This window comes from Myxine glutinosa, chromosome 2 (assembly GCF_964187855.1).
Source record: "Myxine glutinosa chromosome 2, kmMyxGlut1.1, whole genome shotgun sequence".
NCBI classification, from domain to species: domain Eukaryota; kingdom Metazoa; phylum Chordata; class Myxini; order Myxiniformes; family Myxinidae; genus Myxine; species Myxine glutinosa.
The window spans coordinates 224,576,120-224,604,030 of record NC_136262.1 but is presented as its reverse complement, the minus strand read 5'-3'; the positions used below and the strand labels follow the sequence as shown (position 1 = coordinate 224,604,030).

Here is a 27,911-nt window from a genome sequence, read left to right as displayed (position 1 = left end):
TCAAGTATGTCCTTTGTGACCTCTGCACAAGCAATGGCACCAGAAGATATATTCCGGAGTTGTTGGCTAGGTTCCTCAAATGGGTTCACCATGTTGGCAACAGTATCACACACGGCTTGCACATCCTCGTTGTTTTTTCTGATGTGGTGGTCTTGCAAGTCTTTCACTCTCGTAGTTGATTCTTTCCCACCATTGTCTCCATGGGTGCCACCATGATCTCTGTATTATTTACAACGTGAGACTTTAATATTCGAGGACGAGGACAAACAGTCAGTATGCAGGCAATACACACAAAACCACTAGGGAGGTCAGAGAGGTCACCATATAACCCTACAGGGTCACTTCCCACTGGCTCTCCAGTATCATGTATGTTGTAATTTTTACCAGAAATTAATTATTTTGATTAAAACGTGCAACATTTTTACATGTCAACATTACACATTTGCATACTGTCCAACTGTTCCAATTTAATGTTACATGGCCCGCTTTTACATGTGAAATGGACGATGCAGCGATATCATAACTCACTCAAGAGTAACTCACAGAGCCCAACAACGATAAAATATTCTATCCTAAGTTTGTGAAGATCATTGTTGTCTGATCTAAGAATTCTCAGTCCCGAGGAGCACACCACATGCAGTGATTTTCCTAATAATGTTGTCCGCAAAGCGAATCACTTGTCTCAACTGAAACAGCCATTAATTGAAGCCAATCCATTTGCTGATCTGAATGCTGACGCTACTTTATATGGCGAGAAAGAAAGCAACACTGGACAAGTTACGATGATATGAATAAACAATACAATGGCACCAAGCAATGTTTAATGTGTCAGGGTGTGTGGGCAGGCCCAGGACAGGGTTAATGAGAACCAGGACGGATCCAGATCATCTTCCAGAAGACGGCCACATTTCCCAGTGCAGTCTTACAACATGATTTTAATTAATTACTGTAAATTGTCAAATTTCGGAGCAATTACTGACTGAAAGAGTGTTTTAAAATAGTACCTAAAAACAGTGAGGATGCACAAGAGAGTGCCTAAAACCAGAGGGCTTTCAGGGACAAAAGGCGGGCCCTCAACTCCACCCATTATGGCACAGCTCATGCTAAAGCGCTCACCCATCCCATCCCGCCCTGCCGTGCCCAGCTCATGCTAAATGCGGCGCATGTTTTTCTGTTAAAGATAAGTGTCTCCTCTTTTATTTGGTTTTTGCCATATTTGAATAATCTACATGGAGTCAATACATACATGTAGGTGCTTTTTCACAAAAATGAACACACTTAAACACTTAACTTGCCTCATACTGATCAGAGTTCATGAACTGATCAGATTACTTGTGTAAACTCATGATTTTATTAAAAAACGTATTTTCCTTAAACACACAATTTTGTGACCAGTAATTATTCATCCAAGAAAACAGAAATTGATGCAACCAAGCAGCCCACAGGCTGCATACAAATCACCACTTTCAGATACATAAATTTGCGCAATTCCATGTGGTAATTGTGGTATACAATGTTAATACAACGAGCAATCAGAATGGTATTTTTGTTTGCCTATGTTTTTCTTCACTAGTACATATATATCTATCTATAATTCCAGTAATCTCTGTCTGTCTGTACGTTTGTCTGTGACCGCTGTTTCTCGACAACCACGGGTCCGATATACTTTAAACTTGCCAGGTATATTGCTGGGGACCCGAGGATGTGCCTTTTCAAGGTTTCATATTAATCGGACAATTACTTACCGAGCTATGTCCAAAAAACGATTCAACCAATCAGAGAGCAGCGAACGATCGCGTGTGCCGAACGTGGAGGACACACTCTGCCTCGGATGGCACATTTGAGAGCGTATTCATTTATTTCACGTTTGCAAACTATGTTGGCGTTAAACTACGTTTTAAAACTAATAAAAACGAATTTGCGATTCATTCGCTTTCCTGCGCGTTTGTGCACGCGATGGCGATTTCTTTACCAAACTCCGGAAGCCGTTCGCTTTGGACCAAACCATTGCATGTAAATAGAGGGGGGGGATTGTCACCACTCGCAAGCCGTTCGCTTTGGACCAAACCATTTCATGTAAATAGAGGGGGGGGATATAATTTTAGATATAGATATAGTACGGGCATGCCCTAGTATATATAAAACACAGTTTGTGTGTGTGTGTGTGTGTGTGTGTGTGTGTGTGTGTGTGTGTGTAATGTTACCGATAGACTCCTAAACGGAGAGGCTTACGTGCTTGATATTTGGCATAGACATGGCCATTGAGCCTGGGACGAACATGGCCAAACTCAAAATATTTGACGATCCATTTTTTTTTTTCATATTTATCTCAGCGCATTTCAGTGCACGGAATCAACGGAATCAGAGCAGGTGGGCGCTGATTCGCTCAGAGTGATCACGTGATGATGCTATGACGCTATGAACGCTATGACACTATGACGCTATGAAAAAAAAAATCGCTATGACGCTATGAACGCTATGACGCTATGAAACGCTATGAAGCTATGAACGCTATGAACTATATGACGCTATGACGCTATGAAAAAAAAAATCGCTATGACGCTATGAAACACTATGAACGCTATGACGCTATGAACGATATGAACGCTATGACGCTATGAACGCTACGCTATGACGCTATGACGCTATGAAAAAAAAAATCGCTATGACGCTATGAAACGCTATGAACGCTATGACGCTATGAACGCTATGATGCTATGAACGCTATGACGCTATGACGCTATGAAAAAAAAAATCGCTATGACGCTATGAAACGCTATGAACGCTATGACGCTATGAACGCTATGACGCTATGACGCTATGAAAAAAAAAATCGCTCGCTTTACCAAGGGGCTCGCTCTCCCCCCGTTCCCCTCCCCTCCCCTTCCCCCTCCCCCTCCCCTCCCCCGCCCGGCAATGCCGGGTACTTCTGCTAGTATATATATACGTATATATATATATAATCTCTTCCTGATTTTTGAGCTCGGAATTCTTTCTTTTAGAGACAATCCATTAATCCATCGTATTATTCTTAACTCTGTTCCTACAAAATAAATAAGAAGCCATCAAATGCACCTTGAAATCAAATGATGTAAGTGTTATGTTGTGATGGGCATTTTGAAAGTTGGAATGAATATGCATTTGGTCTTTGGTGGTATTGCCGAATTTGCAACTTTTGCCAATTAAATAAACAATGCAACCTTTTCCAGACTCAGTGGCAAAATGTTAGAGCATCTGCTCTAACCAGACAGAAAAGTCTGTCCACAATTCACATACGTCACAGAGATAATCCTCTACTGAGGAAATTATGGAAGCTATTATTGCCCATGAGTTGTTTTAATATATCACCAAATGAACTTGTGTGGCAGTGGCTTATCCTGTGTTTCCAAGTCTATTTTGGCAATTATGAAATTGTGCCAACAAATGAAGGCCTTCTCAGACTAAATCCTGAATCACCTCGCGGATTAATGCATCACTGCAAGGGGCCACCACAAAACCAACTGAAGGCAGCCAGTGTCTCAGTGGTCTCTTGTCTATACCATATACTACTGTACTTGTTTACAGCGCATGCACAAAACCAACTGCAGTACTGTATTTGCATAGAAAAACACAATCATTTGTTTGCAGGTGACAGCAATGGCATAGCGAATGGGAATTTTGGGGAACCCTCCACGGGTTCCACTCCAGTGAGAAATGGAAGCATTGTGCAGAGCGCTCCGGATCTGAACCTTCCTGAAAATGAAAACACGCCTTCTGGGGAGGTCGATCCATGGGCTCTTCCTGAGCTGGAGGACACAGGAAAAAAATGGAAAGGTGACATGACAAAAAGGACGAATAATGCAATCGTGGAGTTGTATTTTTCTTTCCCATGAGGCTTCATTTCCAGTGGATTGGAGATGTTAACGAACTAGCATTACTTTGTCTTATTTATTTATTATTTGGGGATGGGGTGTGATAATGTGACTAGAAGAGACAATGGAGGGTAAAGGAGTAGGGAAGGAGTAAGGAGATAATGGAAAAGAGGGTGAGTGGGGATATTACTAGGGACGGGAGGGAATTGTACATGTTTGGGGCATACTGGGTTGGAAATGTTGGGGAAGAACCATTAAAAATTTCACAAATTTTCCTGCATAATAACTGGATGGATTCTCTTGAGATGTTAATATAAATAATTCCTTGTTGCTTATTTTCAGAACTGAATTGGAAGGAACGAGTTTTACGAGTGATCACAAATATCTGCAAACTCCTCATTCTTATTGGCCTACTTTACCTGTTTATTTGCTCCTTGTCCATTTTGAGTGATGCCTTCAAACTCCTTGGTGGTAAGTCTTCTCTTCTCTTAGCCTAACACATATCTGTTGCTTTACATCAGTTGCTCGAGAGTATGGCTGTGGAGTTGATGCAATGCCCATGGTTACTGACTAAAACAGTGTTGTAAAATTGTACCTAAAAACAGTATTTTTTATTATTATTATTATTTTTTGTATACAAGATCGAGGCTCGTGAAAGAGCGAACATTAATCACACAGAAAGACAAACAGACAAACCGACACATAAAACAAATAACATCGGGAGCAGTAGACAAGATGGGGAGAGAGGGGGAAGGACACAAACACAACATTTGAGAGCAGGGACCGAGAGACATGGAGACATCGAGAGATCTGTGGGAGGGAGAGGGCTTTGGGGGGGAGGCATGGGAAGGGGGGGGGGGGGGTGGGAGAGGTATAAAACATATGGACACTGCCAGGACTTCCAGGAAAGAAGTTGGAATTTCAAACAATTGAATGCATGAGAGAATGCATGAGTGCATGAGAGAGAGCTTTCGGAGAAACCTAAAACCGGAGAGCTTTCGGGATCATAAAGTGGGCGGTGGGTCAAGAAAGGAATTTCTCCTATTTGTTTTGGGTGCCGAGGATAACTCGGATACTCTTGGTGACCGCCACTGTGGCATCTTTAACGTCCACCGACTAATGTTAGTGGACGGGACACCCAGTTTAACATACATCGGAGGGAGTGTGCACTTTGGAATGCAGAACCCAGCCTGCGAAGAACCAATCTGACAGTTTATAGCCAGGTCGGGACAGGAACCCTGATCATCCTATCAGGACAATTCTTTTTATTGAAATTTTCCCTATACAAGTCTGAAAGCCACTACAAAGAAAAAGAAGAAGAGGAAAAACTGGCAGAACCTTCACCTTCACCCAAAAACAAATTTTCCTACCACCATTGGGTGTTTTTAGGAGACCCCATCTCCGTAGTGGATGCCTCCCGAAGGCCCTTTACCAGGTGTTGTTTTTAGTCCTGGCAGGGTGTCACAGTCACCTTTCCTGCCAGCAAAGCCAATGAGAGGGTGTCGGTTTAGTCGCCGACAACTCGACCATGCGTCAGGTAGCACCGGGTTACATGTTCCCAGTGGCAGTCCCAAAAGACTGACTTTTTCAGCAATGCCTATAACAAGGGCCCCAAACAGAACTCAAAAAAACGTGTTTCATGAGAAAGCTTAGAATTTCCCAAAGGAGGTGGAAAACCCAAAAAACACGTTTGGTTTATGTAAATAATTAAGTAGTTCTGCCCTAAGGTCTCTTGGGCTTGAGAATACAATGTGCACAAGAATGCATCACCTGGATAACTTCATTCTACTGTTCCACATGTTATCGTCTCATCACGTTTGCTGCCTTCGACGACATGTAGGGCTGCCAATGCAGTTTCATGATTTAGATTTGCAAACCTGAACATGTAGCCACACTGTTCCAGGGGACTCGACTGAGAGTGCAGAAAGTTGAAATTTGTTCAGGGTGCCGGCAATAACCCGTGTACTCTTAGGGAAGAACATCGTGGGATATTTAACGTCCACCAACTAATACCAGCAGGTGTGATACCCGGATCAACAACCATCCAAGGGACGGCACACATACTTCACCCTGTATGCCAAACACCAAGGTGACAGTTTATATTTGAACCGAGATTCAAACTCATGCTTGACCGGTCAGAGGTGAATGTGCGTACCTCGAGGCCACCCTGCCAGCCTTACCCTGTTATAGTTTGGTATTCTAATAATTGTCACATAAAGTAAGCAATTGAGTTAGTGATGACATTTTAATGCAAATGCTTCTGCTGAGGAAACTTTGTCCTTTCTGCTATCTAGTTATAAGCATATTGTAATAAACATTGCAATTTTATACGACACGACAATTGCAATAAAAGATGACCCGATAAGTTATATGGTTATTGCATGCAAAAAGTCTTAAGCAATATGGAATCATTCACCTTTCTCCCATGCTGGCAATCACTATGCCCTCAAGAAGAAATTCATATAATTGAGGGGTTTCTTTGCTCAGCAGCTTCTGTATTTGAACATGAGTGAGGGCCCTCATGAGACATTTTGTTATTTTTAACTAATAAGACTATTTTTGTGCTCGCATCCTCAGTCATACTTGTCCTCTTTTTTATTTATTCGATAGACAGTTTAAGGGGACCTATACATTGGGTGCTGTCAGTCCGTCCGTCCATCCGTGTGTCTGTCCGGTAAGTGGTGGTGCCTCCTCTAGAAAATGACGATTCATTTCTTTCATATTCGGGACATGTATGCATTAATATCTGGGTATGAGGCAAGTCAAATCGTCAAATGATTTTGGGATTGGAGCCAATTTGGAATTTTGGAAATTAAGTATTTCTATGCTACAGAATAGTACAGGATTGCATGTTTTTGGAAGCCATTATTTATTTATATCCACTTTACCATCTCCACTAACAACACACAACTTTTCTTTATTTATTCATTTATATACAGTCACGTGAAAAAGTAAGTACACCCCATGTAAAGTTTTGACTTTTTCAACATATTTCAACATACAGCTATTTCATCTTCATTTCAACAATATTGATAGATATAGGTGATATTGTAGCGGCTACCGCTGGGTTTTCACAATCGCCTTGCACCTATCAAGGACGCGGAGCGATCACCATGCCGGGCTCGTCCAGGACGCCCGGGCAGGCTCGCCCTCAACTTGCCAGGCCGCAGCCAGGACGCTCGGCCACGCCCCCTCTTGCCTTTCCTGGGCAAACGCTCCGGGATAATGTGTGTATATATATTGCTGCCCGATAAACGGGCTTTTCAGAGTACCTGAGTGTTTTGTTTGAATAAAGCAATCGGACGAATTCCAGATTTTTGTCGCGTCCATTCTTCCGATCGACGTGGGAGTCCGAGCTCCTTCATTGGTGACCTACCGACATGGACACGGCAGTGGCCCTTAAACTGCCTACCTTCTGGGAGGCTCACGCGGCGGTTTGGTTCGCACAGGCGGACTCCCTGTTCGCCCTGCGAGGCATCACGGCCGACGACACCCGCTTCCACCATGTGGTAGCAGCGCTCGGTTCAGCCACCGCGGCCCGCGCCCTGAGCCTCCTCGAGAGCCCGCCAGCCGCTGACAAATACGGTGCGATTAAAAAGCTCCTCCTCGACGCTTTCGCCCTCCCATCGGCGGAACGCGCACGGCGCCTGCTCGACCTGCCCGAGCTCGGCGACACGCGCCCTTCCGAGCGAATGGACTACATGCTTTCGCTGCTCGGCGAGCACTCTCCGGCATTTCTGTTCCGGGAGCTGTTCCTCCGTCAGCTGCCTAGCCCGGTACGCCTCGCCCTGGCAAGCACGACGATCACGGATCCCCGTGCCCTTGCCAGGGAAGCCAACAAGATCTCCGCCGCAGGCCAGCGCATCGCAGCAGCGACCTGGGGCCCACCGCCGTCCGACGCAACACCCATGGCGCCCGAGCACCCGGCACGGTCGACGACCGAACTGCCGACACAATTGGCGGCCGCTACACCGAGCCGACCACCTCCAGCACGACGACCGGGGCCTCCACCCGACCAAGCGTGGTGTTACTATCATGCCAGGTTCGGACAGAAGGCCCGGACATGCCGACCCCCGTGCACCTTCGGCAGGCCAGGAAACGGCCGGGCCGGCGTTCATTACCAGCCATGAGCGCCGGCCACACGGGCAACTTACTGTTCATCACGGATAAAGCGTCCGGACGGCGCTTCCTGTGCGACACCGGCACCCAACTGAGCATCATACCCGCCTCTGACCAGGACAGGCAGCCCGCGGTTTGCGGCCCCTCCTTGGTTGCGGCCAACGGATCGGCCATCCGCACCTTCGGCCCGCGCAACGTCACCCTCTGCTTCGGCGGCCAACGCTTTGCTTGGACGTTTGTAACCGCAAACGTGCCCATGGCTCTGCTAGGCGCCGACTTCCTCTGCGCACACGGACTGCTGGTGGATGTCCAACGGCGTCGTTTAATCAACGCCGAAACCTTCAGCTCCCTGGTATGCACATTGAGCAGCTCCGCGCCGACCGAGCTGGCATGCGCCCTCCCGGCGGCGAACGAGCTTGCTCGCCTGCTCACGGAGTTCCCGGCCCTCACGCGGCCGACGTTTTCGGCCGTCGCAGTACGGCATGGGATCGAGCACCACATACCAACCACGGGCCCGCCGGTCTACGCCAGAGCCCGCCGCCTCGACCCAGCCAAGCTCGCCGTGGCCAAAGCCGAGTTCGACGCTTTAGAACACCTCGGCATCATGCGGCGCTCCGATAGCGCGTGGGCCTCGCCACTACACATCGTCCCAAAGCCAGGGGGCGGCTGCCGCCCAGGTGGCGACTACCGCCACCTTAACGACGCTACCACCCCCGACAGGTATCCGATCCCGCACATCCAAGACTTCTCCGCCCGTCTGGCGGGACGGGTCATTTTTTCGAAAATTGATCTCATACGGGGATATCACCAGGTACCTGTCAGGGCGGCCGACGTCCCTAAAACGGCAGTCATCACGCCGTTCGGCTTATTCGAATTCTTACGGATGCCGTTTGGTCTCAAGAACGCGGCTCAGGCGTTACAGCGCTTGATGGACGGCGTGCTGCGTGACCTGCCGTTCCTTTTCGTTTACCTGGACGACATCCTCGTCGCCAGCACGTCCCGGGCCGAGCACCTCCTCCACCTCCGAACACTGTTCGGGCGCCTCAGCGAGCACGGCCTCATCGTCAACCTGGCCAAATGCCACTTCGGCACGACGGCCGTTGATTTTTTGGGCCACCACATCACCAAGAACGGGGCCGTGCCGCTGCCAACCAAGGTCGAGGCCATCACCACGTTCCCGCGTCCCCGCACCATAAAGGCCCTGCAGGAATTCCTGGGAATGGTGAATTTTTATCACCGCTTCGTGCCCCGCGCTGCTCAACTCATGCGGCTCCTCTACGAAGCCCTCCGGGGCAAGCCGGCCAAGCACGACATCGCCTGGTCCGCAGCAATGGACGCGGCCTTCCAAAGCTCAAAGCGGGCCCTCGCCGACGCAACACTGCTCGCTCACCCGGTGCTCAACGCTCCCATCGCCCTCACCACGGATGCCTCCGACTACGTGGTGGGCGCCGTACATGAGCAATGGGTGAATGGGGTTTGGCAGCCACTCGCTTTTTTCAGCCGGCAGCTCCGGCCGAACGAGCTCAAATACAGCACGTTTGACCGTGAGCTCCTCGGTCTACACCTGGCCATCCGCCATTTCCGCCACCTCCTGGAGGGCCAACCTTTCACGGCGTTCGTCGACCACAAGCCGTTGGTTTACGCAATGGCCAAGGTCACGGAGCCGTGGTCGGCCCGCCAACAGCGCCACCTCTCCGCCGTGTCGGAGTTTACCACGGACATCCGGCACGTCGCCGGCAAAAACAACGCCGTGGCCGACTGTCTTTCCCGGGCCAGCGCGAACGCGGTCCACCTGGGCGTGGACTTCGCGCTTATGGCGGCGGACCAAACCACCGACACCACGGTGCAAGCCCTCCGGGCGGCGGACACGGGCCTCCGCCTGGCCGACATCCCCTTCGCGGACACTGTCCTGCTCTGCGACGTCTCCCAAGGCCAGCCTCGCCCCATCGTGCCCGTCACCTGGCAACGCCGCATCTTCGCCTCCCTCCACGGCCTTTCCCACCCGGGCCGGAAAGCTTCCCAGAAGCTGGTGTCAGCGCGATTCGTCTGGCACGGCCTTCGTCGGGACGTCCGCGGTTGGACCAGCACCTGCACAGCCTGCCAACGGGCCAAGGTCCACCGACACACCCAGGCCCCGCTGGCACCTTTCACCGTGCCCGAACGACGTTTCGACCACGTCAACGTGGATCTGGTGGGCCCCCTCCCCCCGTCATGGGGGTTCACACACCTGCTCACCATGGTGGACAGGACCACCAGGTGGCCGGAGGCCATTCCCCTCGTCTCCACCACCACCGCCGACGTGGCGCAGGCTTTCATCGCCACCTGGGTCGCCCGCTTCAGCGCACCGGCGGACATCTCGTCAGACCGCGGACCACAGTTCACCTCCGAGCTGTGGGGCGCGGTCGCCCGCAACCTGGGGGTCAAGCTCCACCGTACTACGGCCTACCACCCCCAAGCAAACGGGTTGTGCGAGCGATTCCACCGCTCCATGAAGGCCGCGCTCATGGCCGGCCTTCAAGACGGCGGTTGAGCCGACCGGCTGCCGTGGGTCCTTTTGGGCCTCCGCACGGCCCCCAAGGAGGACCTCCAGGCATCCACCGCCGAGCTTGTCTACGGCCAGGCGCTACGCGTCCCGGGCGAATTCGTGCCCGACGCTACCAGTCCCTGGTCCGCAGCTCACCAGCGCTCGGACCTCCAGGAGGCCGCCTGACGGTTTGCCCCCGTGCCAACATCCCACCACGGTGACCCCCAGTCCTACGTCCCCCCAGCACTTCGCACAGCGGAGTATGTTTTTGTGCGTCACGACGCACATCGGGGGCCACTCCGGCCGCCGTACGATGGGCCCTTCCGGGTCCTGCGACGGGACGACAAGTCGTTCGTCATCGACATCGGCGGCAGGTCGGACCGGATTGCGGTGGACCGCCTCAAGCCGGCGCACGTGGACGTCGACCAACCACCACGGGTGGCCCTTCCGCCACGGCGAGGCCGCCCCCCGTCCACGGTGCCCCCCACTCGACCGCCCACCACCACACCGGACCCCCCCCCCCCCCACGACCCGCCAGGGGTCGCTTCAGCCGGGTCATCAGGACCCCCCTCAAATTGACCCTGCCGGTGCAAGTCGATTCTGGGGGGACGTGTGTAGCGGCTACCGCTGGGTTTTCACAATCGCCTTGCACCTATCAAGGACGCGGAGCGATCACCATGCCGGGCTCGTCCAGGACGCCCGGGCAGGCCCGCGCTCAACTTGCCAGGCCTCGGTCGGGACGCCCGGGCATGCCCGGGCATGCCCGGGCAGGCTCGCCCTCAACTTGCCAGGCCGTAGCCAGGACGCTCGGCCACGCCCCCTCTTGCCTTTCCTGGGCAAACGCTCTGGGATAATGTGTGTATATATATTGCTGCCCGATAAACGGGCTTTTCAGAGTACCTGAGTGTTTTGTTTGAATAAAGCAACTCGGACGAATTCCAGCTTTTTGTCGCGTCCATTCTTCCGATCGACGTGGGAGCCCGAGCTCCTTCAATATAATGTAACAAATATCATGAAACATTTACATTTTGTAGTCCATTGCATAATTTAAATAAACATAAATGCAAATTTGGCATGTGGAAAAAGTAAGTACACTCCTACATTTATCACTACTTCAAATACCTAAAATTACAATCAGGTGCACCAGCTCAGGTGCAAATGATTAGAACATCGTTAGAGAGGATCTTGGAGGAACCTGTCTTATTTAAACCTCAGACATTTAGTTTGGTTTGCTCTTTGTTGTTGAAGTGTGCGGCGTCACCATGCCTAGATCAAAAGAGCTCACTGAGGCCTTCAGAAAGAAGGTTATAGATGCCTACGAGTCTGGGAAGGGATTTAAAAAGATCTCCAAACAATTTGAAATCAGTCATTCGACTGTCCGGAAGATCATATACAAGTGGAGAAGATTCCAAACAACTGCCAACTTGTTCAGGCCAGGCCGCTCCAGCAAGTTCAGCCCGAGAGCAGACCGCAAGATGCTGAAAGAAGTCTCTAAGAACCCCAAAAAGTTATCACAGGCCTACAGGTAGCTCTTGCCACTATTGATGTCAAAGTGCACGAGTCTACCATCAGAAAGAGGCTGCACAAATTTGATCTACATGGGAAGTGTGCCAGGAGGAAACCTTTGCTTTCCAGAAAGAACATCAGGGCAAGACTAAAGTTTGCCAATGAACACCTCGGCAAAGACCAGCACTTCTGGAACAATGTGCTCTGGACAGATGAGTCAATGGTAGAGCTATTTGGCCACAGTACCAGAAGACATGTTTGGCGAAAACCAAAGACAGCATTTGACCACAAGAACCTGATACCAACTGTAAAGCATGGTAGCGGAAATATTATGGTTTGGGGCAGCTTTGCTGCATCAGGGCCTGGGCAGCCCACCATCATAGAATCCACTATGAATTCTTCATTGTACCAGAGGGTGCTTAAGGATATTGTGAGGCCATCTGTCGGAAAGTTGAAGCTCAACCGAAGGTGGACCTTGCAACATGACAATGACCCTAAACATACCAGTTAATCCACCAAGCAATGGCTTAAAAGAAAGAAATGGAGGGTTTTGGAATGGCCAAGTCAAAGCCTGGATCTAAATCCCATCGAGATGTTGTGGGGGGATTTGAAACGAGCTGTGCATGCAAGAAACCCCTCAAACATCGCTCAGCTGAAAGAATTCTGCATGGAGGAGTGGGCAAAAATTTCTCCCAGTCGATGTCAGAGACTGGTAGACAGTTATAAGAAACGCCTACTTGAGGTTGTATCTGCCAAAGGGGGCAATACCACCTATTAGGGCCAAGGGTGTACTTACTTTTTCCACATGCGAAATTTGCATTTATGTTTATTTAAATTATACAATGGACTACAAAATATAAATGTTTCATGATATTTGTTATATTATATCACCTTTATCTATCAATATTGTTGAAATGAAGATCAAATAACTATGTTGAAATATGTTGAAAAAGTCAAAACTTTACATGGGGTGTACTTACTTTTTCACGTGACTGTACACATTACTATCTCCTACGAAAACATAACTTCGATTTATTCATTTGTTTTTATACATTTTCCCATCACTGTTAACAATCCAACATACTGTTAACAATCCAACATACTGTTTTTTTTGTTTGTTTTTTTGTTTGTTTTTTTTTTGTTTGTTTTTGTATACAAGATCGAGGCTCGTGAAAGAGCGAACATTAATCACACAGAAAGACAAACAGACACACAAAATAAATAACATCGGGAGCGATAGACAAGATGGGGAGAGAGGGGGAAGGACACAAACACAACATTTGAGAGCAGGGACCGAGAGACATGGAGACATCGAGAGAACTGTGGGAGGGAGAGGGCTTTGGGGGGGAGGCATGAGAAGGGGGGGGGGTGGGAGAGGTATAAAACATATGGACACTGCCAAGACTTCCAGGAAAGAAGTTGGAATTTCAAACAAGGTGGATCTGGGGTGAATTAGTGGGGGTAGAAAAGATCAAGGTTTTGGATGGGGGAAGATAAGAGATGGTGGTGAACAGCTGTTTTGAAGACCTGGAGGGAGGAGTGTGATTGAAGTGAGTGTGGGAGTTTGTGCCAGAGGCGGGAGAAAAGAGGAATGAAAGAGTGAAGGTGAGCAGAGAGCCGAGATTTCGGCAGTTTAACCATCAGAGGGTGGCTGGCAGATCTTGTGCGACCTGTAGGAATATTTGGGGGACAGAGCACAGAGAGAGCTGGGGGAGCAAGGCCGGGGAGGAGTCAGTAGAAGACAGAAAGACCACCTACCTGCCTGCGGTGAGTGAGTGAAAGGCCCTCAGAGATAGCTTCATCGCGGGAGATTCCAATGATTCTGAAAGCTTTGGATTCAACAGCGTGAAGCCGAGCCAGGTGTGAAGCAGGAGCACCAGCCCATAGGGGAGAACAGTATTCCATTGAGCTGCGGATGAAAGCCTTGTATGTGGTGAGGAGCTCAGGTGTGCCTAGGAAGGACTTCGCACGACGGAGGATGCCCAGTCGGCGACTGGCTTTGGAGGCCAGCTTGGAAATGTGGTTTTCCCAAGAAAGATCATGGCAGATGGTGAGACCCAAAAGCTTGAGCGACAGAACTTCTTGGAGAGGATTGTTTAGAAAGTAGATGGGAGGGTTGTCCAGTCGATCTTTTCGGAGAGACATAGTAAGAGTGTGAGATTTGTCATGATTGAAAGACATGTTCCACATGTTTGACCAGTCTGTGATTTTGTCCAGGTCTTCAGAGAGTGAGGAGGCTGCAGACTGCTGATCTGAGGGAAGAGGAATGGAGCGGCAGAGAGTGGAGTCATCAGCAAAGAGATACAGAGGATTTTCCAGAGAGTCGGAGAGATCATTGATAAAGACCAGAAAAAGCACAGGGCCCAGCACACTGCCTTGGGGAACTCCAGCCTGAACGGGAAGGGGAGATGAGAGAAATCCATTCAGGGCCACACGTTGACTACGACCAGAGAGGAAGTCCGCAAGCCATGCATGGAGATTTCCATGGATACCATAGGAGGAGAGTTTGGTGAGCAGAGCTGGGTGCCAGACCGTATCGAAGGCACGTGATATGTCAAGGGAGACAGCTCTGATTTCCTGTTTGGCATTGAGGACCTCCATCCATTGTTGAGACAGCAGAAGCAGCATGTCCAGAGTAGAGTGACCTGGTCTGAAACCAAATTGATGATCAGGGATCAAGCCATTGGAGAAGAGGAAAGATTTCATATCCGAAGCAATGATGGATTCCATGACTTTGCTGATAATTGGGAGCAGGCTGATTGGTCTGTAGTTGCAAGGATCTGTTTTTGCACCTTTTTGTGTAAAGCGGTAATGTTTGCTGATTTCCAGGATGCTAGCAGATGACCTTGAGCAAAGGATAGGGTGAAAAGAACAGAGAGAGGGTGAGATAGAGCGGCAGAGCAGGATTTTAGGACCCGTGGGCTGAAGCCATCTGGTCCAGTTGCAGAATCAGAGTCGAGGTTTGACAAAAACTCCTCCACCTTGTCAGGAGAGAAGGTCACAGAGTCCAGGAGCAGTTTGGTTCGACTGGGAAAGGTGGGAACAGAGAGAGATGGGTTTGGGACTAAGGATTTTGAGGCAAACACAGAGTTGAGGCATTCGGCTTTGTCACGTGCGATGTCAACTGTGTGGCCATTTGAGGTAAGGGAGGGGATGGAGGGGGAACAAACACCAGAAACGGATTTGACCAGACGCCACCAGGATTTGGAGGAAGGAGACAGGTTTGAGAGTTCATTCTTGAGTGAGGAGAGATAGTGCTTCCTGGCACTCCTGAGGGTAGACACACACTTGTTCCGAGCTTGGTGGAAGGAACTGAGATTTCCTTCAGTTGGATTAGCCTTCCAAGAGGCAAAGGCAAGTTGTTTCAGGGCAACTGCCTCACCACAAGATTCAGTGTACCATGGACGGGAGGAAGGGTAAGACAACTGAAGGCGAGATGGGATAAATCTGTGCATGAGAGAGATCAGTTTGCTTTGGAAGAATTCCCAGGAAGAATTGATGTCAGAGGCAGTGGAGATGGGAGACCAATCCAGACGATTGATGGCTGCTTGAAGACCGTCCCAGTCGGCCTGAGTGAAATGCCAGACTCGTCGACGCTGAGGAGGCTCTCTGAGAATGGCCAGAGAGATGTCCACTTTGACAAGCACATGATCAGAAGAACCGATTGGAGCAGAAGAAGAGCAGCAGACATTAGCAGGGAAGTTAGTCATAACCAAGTCTAGAAGAGAAGATACTCCATTGGTTGAGATCCGGGTCGGGAAATTGACAGATTGTGTCAATCCCAGTGAGTCACAGAAGTCCTTTGCTGAGGTGCCATGACTGGTGAGAGAGGAACCCACACCCAACCAGGTGGCATGATGACAATTGAAGTCACCACATATGAGGAAGAGAGAGTTGGGATGAGTGGATAGAAGTTGGTCCATATTGTCAGACAGTGAAATGTAGATGGAGTCATCACTGTTTGGGGGACGGTACAGAACACATATGAACAAAAGGTGGGAGCGGAGAGGAAGCCGTAGCCAGAGGTACTCCTGGGGGTGAGGAGGAGAGAGGGCAGTGCAAGGAGAGTGAGGAAGAGAGTTTTTGATAAAGATAGCCACCCCACCACCAGGCCGAGGCTCAGGTCTATCATACCGGAGGAGGGAGTAACCAGGAAGAGATATTAAGGAATCAGAGACATCTTGAAGGAGGAAAGTCTCTGTTAAGCAGATCAAGTCTGGATTGTCAGAAGCAACCTGTATGGAGAGATCAGTCAGGTTTGAGCGAAGGCCCCGGATGTTTGAGGTCCATACCGTTAATGAAGAAAGAGGGGGAGCATCGGGTACAGGACAGGGGAGGGGAGGAGTAGGGTAAGATGAAGGATGAGAGGGGGAGGTAGGGAGAGCAGTTGTTAGTGTGTCAGCGATTGCAGAAGAGTTCCAAGAAAGGGAAGGATGAGGAGGATGAAAGGTTTGAAGGTGAAGGGATGAGGCACAGAGAGGGGTTGTTTGAGGGGGGGCAGAGGAAAGAAGAAGGTTGGGGGAGGTGGAGGTATGAGATAGAAGGGAGACGAAGTGGGGAGGAGGCAGCTTTGAGGAGGAGGGGGGAGGAGGCAGCTTTGAGGAGGAGGGGGGAGGAGGGAGAATTGGAGAGGAATGGTATGGGGGGGGGATTTGAATGGGAGGGGTTGGGGGGGAGTTTTGAAGGGGAGGAGTGAGGGGGGAGTTTAGGAGGGGAAGGGCAAGGGGGGAGTTCAGGAGTGGAAGGGCAAGGGGGGAGTTCAGGAGTGGAGGGGTAGGGGGGGAGTTTAAGAGTGGCGGGGCAAGGGGGAGTTTAGGAATGTAGGTGCAAGGGGAGGGATTTGGATGGGAGGGGCAAGAGGGGAGTTTAGAAAGTGGATGATTAATGAAAGACGAACATTGAAAACAAATTGGGTTTGTTGTGATTTTCAAGTTAGCAATCCGGTTCAGAATGATGGAGGAGGGATGGAATGAATGTGAATTTAGACCATGTAGTGAGGGAGACGTATAAGATATTGAATTTCTTTTTTTTGAGGTGGAATTAGTTGGAGAGGAAATTGAGAAAAGCCTTTTAAATAGGAAGAAAAACAGCGTGTTGTAAAATACCACTGAGTAAAACACTGAAGGGGAAAGGTTATACATATTTAAATAATATTTAAACAGAACCGTGAACAATCTTATGTGCACAAAAATACCAACGGGGGGAGAGCCGAGAGGGACCACCACGAGTCACGTGAAGGGCAAACGGTCAAGTAGGGGGGAGGAGGGAGTTAACAATCCAACATAGTGTTATGGTTTTGCAATAAAAGACTCATCGTCAGCCCGTCCACCGGTACGAGTCTAACCGGTGTGTGATTCACCCCATATGTGAGTGTGCCATGCGCCTATGTTGGGATTAGGTAGGTAAGAATTGTTAAGTCTGCTTCTCATCCTTTTTCCTGTGCTATTGTAAATAAATGACGTGTACCTTTTGTTTCCTTTCGACCTGCTCGTGTGCGTCCTTTAATCCATTGGCCCAGCATCGTTCGAACCGAATTTGGCTGCTCGATTAGGTCCGTAGATCACGCAGTATAAAACCGCGATTCACACCGCGCGACTCGCTTGGCACACTTGATTGGGAAAAAGGTGTGGAATCGTGAGGGGTTCAATCCCCGGTCTTCCTGGCCACGTGGTCTTGAAGGTATTCGGGTCGTGATCGATAACCTTTCGATCCGTGATTGGGAGATTGGCAATTGAAATTGTTTCACAACCCACCGACCACGACTATCATCACCGTCGACGGCCCGTGGACCCGGGGTCTGTGGGGAAACGGGGTCTTAACCCCACCCTTAGTACGTCGACAGACCCGGGATACGCAACAATACTGACATTATAACGGTGGCCATCACAAGACCATGCTTGTATGAAGCACAACCAGAATTACTTTAAAATTTAAACTAACTGAGCAAAGTATAAAATCCAACCAGTGTTTAACTGTTTATGATGTAATAGAGTTACTAAAATATGTTGCTTACGATACAAAGCACAACCCAACACCTCAGTAATAAGGAAGGTAACTTGCTCTGACTGTATCTTTTTCATCGACCTTCAAACGACAATGCCACAGTGCTACAGGCCTGCCACAAGTAAAAACAGTGCATCAGGCTTAAAAAGTTGAAAATGTGTTTCAATGCTGCCATTTTCTTAGCTTTCAAGTCGATTAACCTGCATTATTCAATGGGAACATGCATATATAGTTGTGTGCAGCTCATTCTTTGTATGCTTTGCGAAGTTGAGTAGCTCCAAGAAAACTTTTAGTGAAAGAAAACCAGTATAAATAGTTTGTATAAAACACTGATATCGTAAGTCTTTCTGTCTTATAGTCTTTCTGTCTTCTACCGACTCCTCTCCGGCCTTGCTCCCCCAGCTCTCTCCGTGCTCTGTCCCCCAAATATTCCTACAGGTCGCACAAGATCTGCCAGCAACCCTCTGATGGTTAAACTGCCGAAATCTCGGCTCTCTGCTCACCTTCACTCTTTCATTCCTCTTTTCTCCCGCCTGTGGAACAAACTCCCACACTCCCTTCAATCCCTCTCCTCCCTCCAGGTCTTTAAAACAGCTGTTCACCACCATCTCTTATCTTCCCCCATCCATAACCTTGATCTTTTCTACCCCCACTAATTCACCCCAGTTCCACCTTGTTTGAAATTCCAACTTATTTCCTGGAAATCCTGGCAGTGTCCATATGTTTATACCTCTCCCACCCCCCCCCCCTTCACATGCCTCCCCCCCTTCACATGCCTCCCCCCTTCACATGCCTCCCCCCCAAAGCCCTCTCCCTCCCACAGATCTCTCGATGTCTCCATGTCTCTCGGTCCCTGCTCTCAAATGTTGTGTTTGTGTCCTTCCCCCTCTCTCCCCATCTTGTCTACCGCTCCCGATGTTATTTGTTTTATGTGTCTGTTTGTCTTTCTGTGTGATTAATTTTCGCTCTTTCACGAGCCTCGATCTTGTATACAAAAAAAAAAAAAAAAAAAAAAAAAAAAAAAAAAAAAAAAAAAAAAAAAGTACTTGAGCAAAACTAAGAAAAATCTGCAGGTTTGAGTCTATCATTTATATTGCAGGTTGAAACCTTTCGAAAGACCTTTGTACTTCTCACTTTTACCCATCCACATAGACAGGCAGTTTCAATGAACAGACTCTGATCCACTAACCCTAACCCTAACCCTAACAACCCTAACAACCCTAACAACCCTAACAACTAACCCTAACCCTAATCCTAACCCTAACCCTAACAACTAACCCTAACCCTAACTAACCCGAACCCTAACCCTGAGTTGTTAGGATTGGGGTTTGGGTTAGGGTTAGGGTTAGCCTTGTAACCTTGTAACTTGTGACATATCTTTTGAGCGGAATAAACCAAAGAGTATGGATTATTTTACGTTGTTCAGCCTGTAATAAGGCTGGTTTTGTAAATAACTGACTGTAACATTAACACTCAGGCTGAAAGTTCATGTTACATGAGTCAGAGTTACTCCAGAGCTACTCCAGATTTACTGTAACATACCATAAATGCTAATCCGTTGCAGATTGACATTTTGAAGAGATTAGCTGAACCTGCATTGCTCAACGATTAATATTATGTAACTCAAATTTTGACTGATGGCTTATTGTGTAACTCAGTCAGCGAGGCCTTTGATCTGTCAGATGATAGTAAGTGCTGTATGCCAATTCAAACCAGCTATCGCAGCTGTATGGAAGAAGAAATGCGGGCAAGGGGGTTAACAAGGGGAGATGCAGAAAATAGGACAAGATGGAGAAGATTGTCATGGGGACCGCAAGGCTCTAGCAGGGAAAATGGCCTTAAAATGCCTGTTGTGTTGTTGTTGTATCGAAGCTGTATCATGCACATATCTCCTTTTTTTAAAATCCTCTAAGCCCTAATCTTTGTAAAAGCATTCAGTTGAAAATGTATCTCAATGCTACCATGATCTCATAGCTTTAAAGTCGATTAACCTGCATTTCAGGAAGAAAAAAAAATAGCGATGCTTTTGATGATGGAAAGTTCAATTTCCTTCGTTCGGATCACCTGGGGAGTTAAAATTCAACAATACTCACAAATTTATTAACCGGATGGAATAAATGGACCAATCCAATCAAAATATCAGTTCTTTCGTATGTGGTTCTTTCCTATGCAGCCTGTGCCTGCCTGTTGCATCATTTCCTGGAGGCACGGCTGTGCCACTGATGCACGGTGCCCCTGTTAACAGTAAGCTGGTACTCATTTTGCCGACCTCGAAAGGATGGCAGGCTGAGTCAACCAGCCTGGTGTTATTTCATCAGCACGACAGGAGATCATACGTGTTAGACCCTAATATCTTAAGCCAGCCGCCTCAACCTCGAAGTAAACACCAGGCTTAAGATCAGTTAATAACAATCTTTTTCAAATATCCTTCAAATCGTGATCCTTCTGGTTCAGGCTTTGCTGCATGCATAGGTTGGATTCGGCAGTTGCTCCTTCCACTTCATCAAAGCTAAGTTTTCTTGACCGGATCCGTCATGCCTTTCTTTTATATTTCCCTTCCTGTGTTGCTGTTTGTGTTTTCGCCCAATTTTCCATTTTAAAACATACCCTGTGGTGCTGTATTGGCAAATCTGTGTTCCTGTTGCTCGTCTATTCCTCTTATTACCCTCGCCTGAGGAGAGGGTATAGCATTTGAGTTTGTTTGTCTGTTTGTCTGTTTGTTTGTTTGTCCGCACAGAATAAATATTATTTTCTCTGCAACGGTTGGTCCGATTGACAGGAAATTTTCACCATAGGTGAAACTCCACCTGTATAATTTTTTAATGATAATTATGACGTCATGGGTCACGTGATTCGGCCGCCATCTTGGAAAAACCGAAAGCCTTTGCACCTCTATATTTCCGAAAGCGCTGAATAGAAAAAAATTGAGACATGGCTCATTGTAAAGAACTCTCCATGGGGAATAAAATATGTTAATGATGATGTCATAGGTGCCTCCATTATAACGTCATAATTCGACAAGTACAAAACTTCATCCGATGAAGATGAAATTTCTTGAGCATAACCTAGGAATAAATTAGTTTAGAAAAAATAATAATGACGTCATCGGTCACGTGGTTCGGCTGCCATATTTGTTTTAATACAAAAGCCTTAAAAACCACTGAAAATACATCCTGGCGAGGGTTTGCAATCTCTGATTGCTCTTTCTTGTTCCTCCTGTGATACACATACCACAGTTTAGGAACTGCTGCAATAAACTTTTTAATTGTGTAAATAATATAAATATGAATATACTGTACTATATACTTTGTATTCAAACATCTAGCTCCGTCTTGGTGACTCTCGGCCAACCGATTTTTATTTAGTATGGCCCTGAACTGGAGTTGCAAATTATTTTTATCATGTGATACCAATGAAGCTGGAAAAGCAGCACAAGTGCAAGAGGAACACTAAAAATGGGAAATGTAAACATCGAACACTACTCAAAAGATGCTTATTGAGTCGCATGTCAAACAGATATCACTGTTATGTTGTTATGATACTCTGTGACTCCAATGAAGAGTTTCGCCAGTATTCACATGATTTGATGATGCTGTCAACTGCTACTCTTGCAACATGAAATCAAAATATAGAATGAAAATTGCCTCTTCTGCTTTGTTCATGGACATCGAGGACTCTTCATAGTATAAAAAAAAGTTATTTCCATTTGTGGGTTTCAGACGGTGGGAGGAAGTTCTCCCAGAATTCAAAGTCTGCACTTCCTTTTTCAAGAAAGGAATTTCTGATTTATCGTTAGTCCCCCATGCTTCATGCGCAGAATATGTTTTGCAGTGGAGGATGATTGTAACAGTAATTGTAACAGTGTAATCTTGTCTATTCTTAGGCAAAACTGCTGGAACCATATTCGCCAACAACTCTTTGCTAAGCAATCCTGTAGCGGGTGTTGTCATTGGCATATTGGTGACCGTTTTGGTGCAGAGCTCCAGCACCTCAACATCCATCATTGTCAGCATGGTTTCTGCTGGATGTGAGTTCGAACAGAAAAGTGGTGTAAAAAGTGGTATGTCCTGAAATACATCATATTTACGCATTACTACATCGTGCTCCAGCATTGGCCTTGTCTATTTGCAGTGCTGAAGGTGAACATAGCTATTCCCATCATCATGGGAAGCAACGTGGGGACATCAGTCACAAACACAATCGTAGCTCTACTGCAGGCTGGAGATCGTAATGTATACAGAAGGTGCTCTATGATTTATTCATAAGCAACATAATGATTACACTTCAACAATGAATTACATATTTTGTGCACTTTAGATCTAATTTCCTGAAAATTAATTCACAAAGTTTGATCAATACAGACGGATTAATTGTCAACGAGGTCCTTCTCTCGTCTTCTTCATAAAGAAAAGAAAACAGATTGATAGTTGAAACATGTAATAATGAACTACCATAATCAAATATATGAATAATTTATTATTTAAAAAATACAAAATATTACAATAAATTAATTCTCCATTACCTTTCTTCAGGGCTTTTGCGGGTGCCACCGTCCACGACTGGTTCAACTGGCTCTCGGTGCTTGTACTGCTGCCTATCGAAGTTGCTTCCGGTTACCTGTTCCACTTGACCAAGGCTCTGCTCGATGCTTTCCACATAAAAAGTGGAGAGGAAGCTCCAGATTTACTCAAAGTTATCACAAATCCATTCACGAAAAAAATCATTCAGGTATGAGGCAGGAAGAGCCACATCTGGTATGAGTTTTTACTTCGTAAATACCTGATGACTGGTAGCATGGAAAGAAAGAGTGATTGATTCTCGAGACCCCAAGCTCCAACAGGAAGTTGAAGGATTGAGATCTATACTTGGGACGACTTATGGGACACCCTGTAAAAGATCATCTTTTCATTTACATCTCATGCATACTGAGGCCATTTTCCATTTATATTTTCAATTTAGTGTTGATTTCTTCATCATTTTGAATCCTTGTACCTGATATTTACTTCGAGCTTCTGATAGAAAATAAAAAACCTATTTTTGAAGAATTTGAAATTCGAATTCATGACTTCAGGTTGAAGATTTGCACGTTAATTACATGCTATTGTGGACATGAATGATGGGGAAACTGTCTTTTTACATTAGAAAGGAGGTGATTAAGCAGGGGTAGGAGGTCTCATATAGAAATGTGTAAAATAATTGAAGGTGTCGAGATAAAATAGATGCAGGAATTTTTTTTTTGCAGGATGGGATGGATAACAACAGGCCTGGGGAGTCTAGCTACCTTGAGAACAGAAAAGATGAAAGTGTGTACCGAAGTGAGCAAGGGGTGCATTTCGTCAACATATGTATTGTCACTCTGCGAAGGTGATCCATTGCAACAATAGTAGATACGATTAAAATGGATTCCAATTACTACCTAGAAGCAATGGGGATAGAGGGATTCAGGGCTGTTGGCAGAATTGGCAAATATACTGTGATTGGATCAATGTGATCTGGGAGAGTTTTTACCTCCGCCACCAAAGGTGGATGGAGGCTATGTTTTCACCCCTGTCTGTCTGTCTGTTTGTCCGTTTGTGAACAAAATATCTCAAAAATTTGTGGACGGATTCAGACGAAATTTGGCAGAGATGTAACATATGTGACAAGAACGAAATGATTTGATTTTGGTGAAGATCCGGATTCGGATCCGGCTACTACAATTTTTAAAGTGATTCTTCACCATTGGGAGATAAGGCCAAAAACGATACATAGCAGGATATCTCAAAAGGTTGTGGCCGGATTTGGACGAAACTTGGTGGACCAATTGTGTGTCTGACAAGGACGATTCTATTCGATTTTTGTGAAGATCTGAATATGGATTCGGATATGAGAATTATTTAATTTTTTAAGTGATTCTTCACCATTGTGAGATATGGTCAAAAACGATACATAGCAGGATATCTCAAAGATTTGTGGACGGATTTGGACGAAACTTGGTGGACAGGTTGTGTGTCTGACAAGGACGATTCTATTCGATTTTGGTGAAGATCTGAATATGGATTCGGATATGAGAATTATTTAATTTTATAAGTGATTCTTCACCATTGGGAGATATGGTCAAAAACGATACATAGCAGGATATCTCAAAAATTTGTGGACGGATTTGGACGAAACTTGGTGGACCAGTTGTGTGTCTGACAAGGACGATTCTATTCGATTTTGGTGAAGATCTGAATATGGATTCGGATATGAGAATTATTAAAATTTTTAAGTGATTCTTCACCTTTGGGAGATAGGGCCAAAAACGATACATAGCAGGATATCTCAAAAGGTTATGGAAGGATTTGGACGAAACTTGGTGGACAGGTTGTGTGTCTGACAAGGACGATTCTATTCGATTTTGGTGAAGATCTGAATATGGATTCGGATATGAGAATTATTTAATTTTTTAAGTTTCCGGTCTTGCTGGCGAGGGTTCGTTTATTCGCAGCTCTACACGCTCTCCATCGAAATCGAAGTTAAGTAATTGTTCCCATTTGTATTTTCGTTATAACTGTATTTCTTTTATGGTGTATGTACGTATATTGTCCCGACGAAGATTTTCGGTGCAAATCTTTCATACCTGTATTGAAAATCGTGTTAATTCGTGTCATGTCTTGAGGCCTTGTACAGTGTACACTGTACAACCTTGAGGCTTTGTTTTTCTCTCAGCGGTCCGTCGTTTGTGATCCAATAACTTTCGTTCTCTGTTTTCCCAGTCTTTTCACCCCATAGCCTACTTCCTTATGTAAATCTCAACTCAAAAAAAAACAAAAAAAAAAACTACCTTCTCTGTGCTCATTCGTTTATTCATTCTTATTCGTTCGTTCGTTCTTCGACCACGTGTTTCTCCTCCATTTCCCCAGATAGATTGTCAAATTTCAACTCGTTATTTTATCGTCCATGCGATATTGTTTGATTATAGTTCGTTTTGGTTTGAATTTCCTGTAACTCGTAATTAATTAATCGTGTTCTGCTCCTCGTGTGTGGCCTTGTAGTTGTACCCCCGTCGGTGTTTTGTTAACTTAAGCGTGTTTTGCTTGGCTCTTAGTTTTTCCCTTCTACCCCGAACATAATACTCTGTCTAACGTTCTAAATCCACCCCCCCCCCCCCCCCAAAAAAAAAACATCCCAAAAAAAAAACCAAAAACATTTATTTTCCTTTCTCCACGTGTACTGTTGTCTCATCCTGTATTTTCTGTCCAGGTGTGCTGTTCGCCCCGCCCCCATTATCTCCTTGCCATCCACCGTTTGCCCTGTTCACGTGACTCGTGGTGGTCCCTCTCGGCTCTCCCCCCGTTGGTATTTTGTGCATATAAGATTGTTCACAGTTCTGTTTAAATATTATTTAAATATGTTTAACCTTTCCCCTTCTGTGTTTTATTCAGTGGTATATTACAACACGCTGTTTTTCTTCCTATTTAAAAGGCTTTTCTCAATTTCCTCTCCAACTCATTCCACTTCAAAAAAAAGAAATTCAATATCTTATATGTCTCCCTCACTACATGGTCTAAATTCACATTCATTCCATCCCTCCTCCATCGTTCTGAATCGGATTGCTAACTTGAAAATCACAACAAACCCAATTTGTTATCAATGTTCGTCTTTCATTAATCATCCACTTTCTAAACTCCCCTCTTGCCCCTCCCATCCAAATCCCCCCCCTTGCACCTACACTCCTAAACTCCCCCCTTGCCCCTCCACTCTTAAACTCCCCCCTTGCCCCTCCACTCCTGAACACCCCCCTTGCCCTTCCCCTCCTAAACTCCCCCCTTGCCCCTCCACTCCTGAACTCCCTCCTTGCCCTTCCCCTCATAAACTCCCCCCTTGCCCCTCCCCTCCAAATCCCCCCCCTTGCCCCTACACTCCTAAAATTCCCCCTTGCCCCTTCCCTCCAAAACTCCCCCCTTGCCCCTCCCCTCCTAAACTCCCCCCTCACTCCTCCCCTTCAAAACTCCCCCCCCCCAACCCCTCCCATTCAATTCTCCCCCCATACCATTCCTCTCCAATTCTCCCTCCTCCCCCCTCCTCCTCCAAGCTGCCTCCTCCCCACTTAGTCTCCCTTCTATCTCATACCTCCACCTCCCCAAACCTTCTACTTTCCTCCGCCCCCCCTCAAACAACCCCTCACTGTGCCTCATCCCTTCGCCATCAAACCTTTCATCCTCCTCATCCTTCCCTTTCTTGGAACTCTTCTGCAATATCTGACACACTATTAACTGCTCTCCCGACCTCCCCCTCTCATCCTTCATCTTACCCTACTCCTCCCCTCCCCTGTCCTGTATCCGATGCTCCCCCTCTCTCTTCATTAACGGTATGGACCTCAAACATCCGGGGCCTTCACTCAAACCTGACTGATCTCTCCATACAGGTTGCTTCTGACAATCCAGACTTGATCTGCTTAACAGAGACTTTCCTCCTTCAAGATGTCTCTGATTCCTTAATATCTCTTCCTGGTTACTCCCTCCTCCGGTATGATAGACCTGAGCCTCGGCCTGGTGGTGGGGTGGCTATCTTTATCAAAAACTCTCTTCCTCACTCTCCTGGCACTGCCCTCTTTCCTCCTCACCCCCAGGAGTACCTCTGGCTACGGCTTCCTCTCCGCTCCCACCTTTTGTTCATATGTGTTCTGTACCGTCCCCCAAACAGTGATGACTCCATCTACATTTCACTGTCTGACAACATGGACCAACTTCTATCCACTCATCCCAACTCTCTCTTCCTCATATGTGGTGACTTCAACTGTCATCATGCCACCTGGTTGGGTGTGGGTTCCTCTCTCACCAGTCATGGCACCTCAGCAAAGGACTTCTGTGACTCACTGGGATTGACACAATCTGTCAATTTCCTGACCCGGATCTCAGCCAATGGAGTATCTTCTCTTCTAGACTTGGTTATGACAAACTTCCATGCTAATGTCTGCTGCTCTTCTTCTGCTCCAATCGGTTCTTCTGATCATGTGCTTGTCAAAGTGGACATCTCTCTGGCCATTCTCAGAGAGCCTCCTCAGCGTCGACGAGTCTGGCATTTCACTCAGGCCGACTGGGACGGTCTTCAAGCAGCCATCAATCGTCTGGATTGGTCTCCCATCTCCACTGCCTCTGACATCAATTCTTCCTGGGAATTCTTCCAAAGCAAACTGATCTCTCTCATGCACAGATTTATCCCATCTCGCCTTCAGTTGTCTTACCCTTCCTCCCCTCCATGGTACACTGAATCTTGTGGTGAGGCAGTTGCCCTGAAACAACTTGCCTTTGCCTCTTGGAAGGCTAATCCAACTGAAGGCAATCTCAGTTCCTTCCACCAAGCTCGGAACAAGTGTGTGTCTACCCTCAGGAGTGCCAGGAAGCACTATCTCTCCTCACTCAAGAATGAACTCTCAAACCTGTCTCCTTCCTCCAAATCCTGGTGGCGTCTGGTCAAATCCGTTTCTGGTGTTTGTTCCCCCTCCATCCCCTCCCTTACATCAAATGGCCACACAGTTGACATCGCACGTGACAAAGCCGAATGCCTCAACTCTGTGTTTGCCTCAAAATCCTTAGTCCCAAACCCATCTCTCTCTGTTCCCACCTTTCCCAGTCGAACCCAACTGCTCCTGGACTCTGTGTCCTTCTCTCCTGACAAGGTAGAGGAGTTTTTGCCAAACCTCGACTCTGATTCTGCAACTGGACCAGACGGCATCAGCCCACGGGTCCTAAAATCCTGCTCTGCCGCTCTGTCTCACCCTCTCTCTGTTCTTTTCACCCTATCTTTTGCTCAAGGTCATCTGCCAGCATCCTGGAAATCAGCTAACATTACCGCTTTACACAAAAAAGGTGCAAAAACAGATCCTTGCAACTACAGACCAATCAGCCTGCTCCCAATTATCAGCAAAGTCATGGAATCCATCA

The 27,911-nt window shown here is 47.0% G+C and overlaps 1 protein-coding gene across 2 annotated transcripts in view; it reads left to right on the top strand.

Moving 5' to 3' along the window:
- Positions 1–27,911, top strand: part of LOC137420790 (sodium-dependent phosphate transport protein 2B-like) — a 120,752-nt gene that overhangs the window by 35,307 nt on the left and 57,534 nt on the right. For both annotated transcript variants that reach the window (XM_078772320.1, XM_068106156.2), the window contains exons 3-7: positions 3,628–3,813; positions 4,194–4,322; positions 21,887–22,030; positions 22,135–22,246; positions 22,536–22,731. In XM_078772320.1, coding sequence (XP_078628446.1) covers positions 3,628–3,813; positions 4,194–4,322; positions 21,887–22,030; positions 22,135–22,246; positions 22,536–22,731 — 767 coding nt within the window. The remainder of the gene's footprint in view (positions 1–3,627; positions 3,814–4,193; positions 4,323–21,886; positions 22,031–22,134; positions 22,247–22,535; positions 22,732–27,911) is intronic.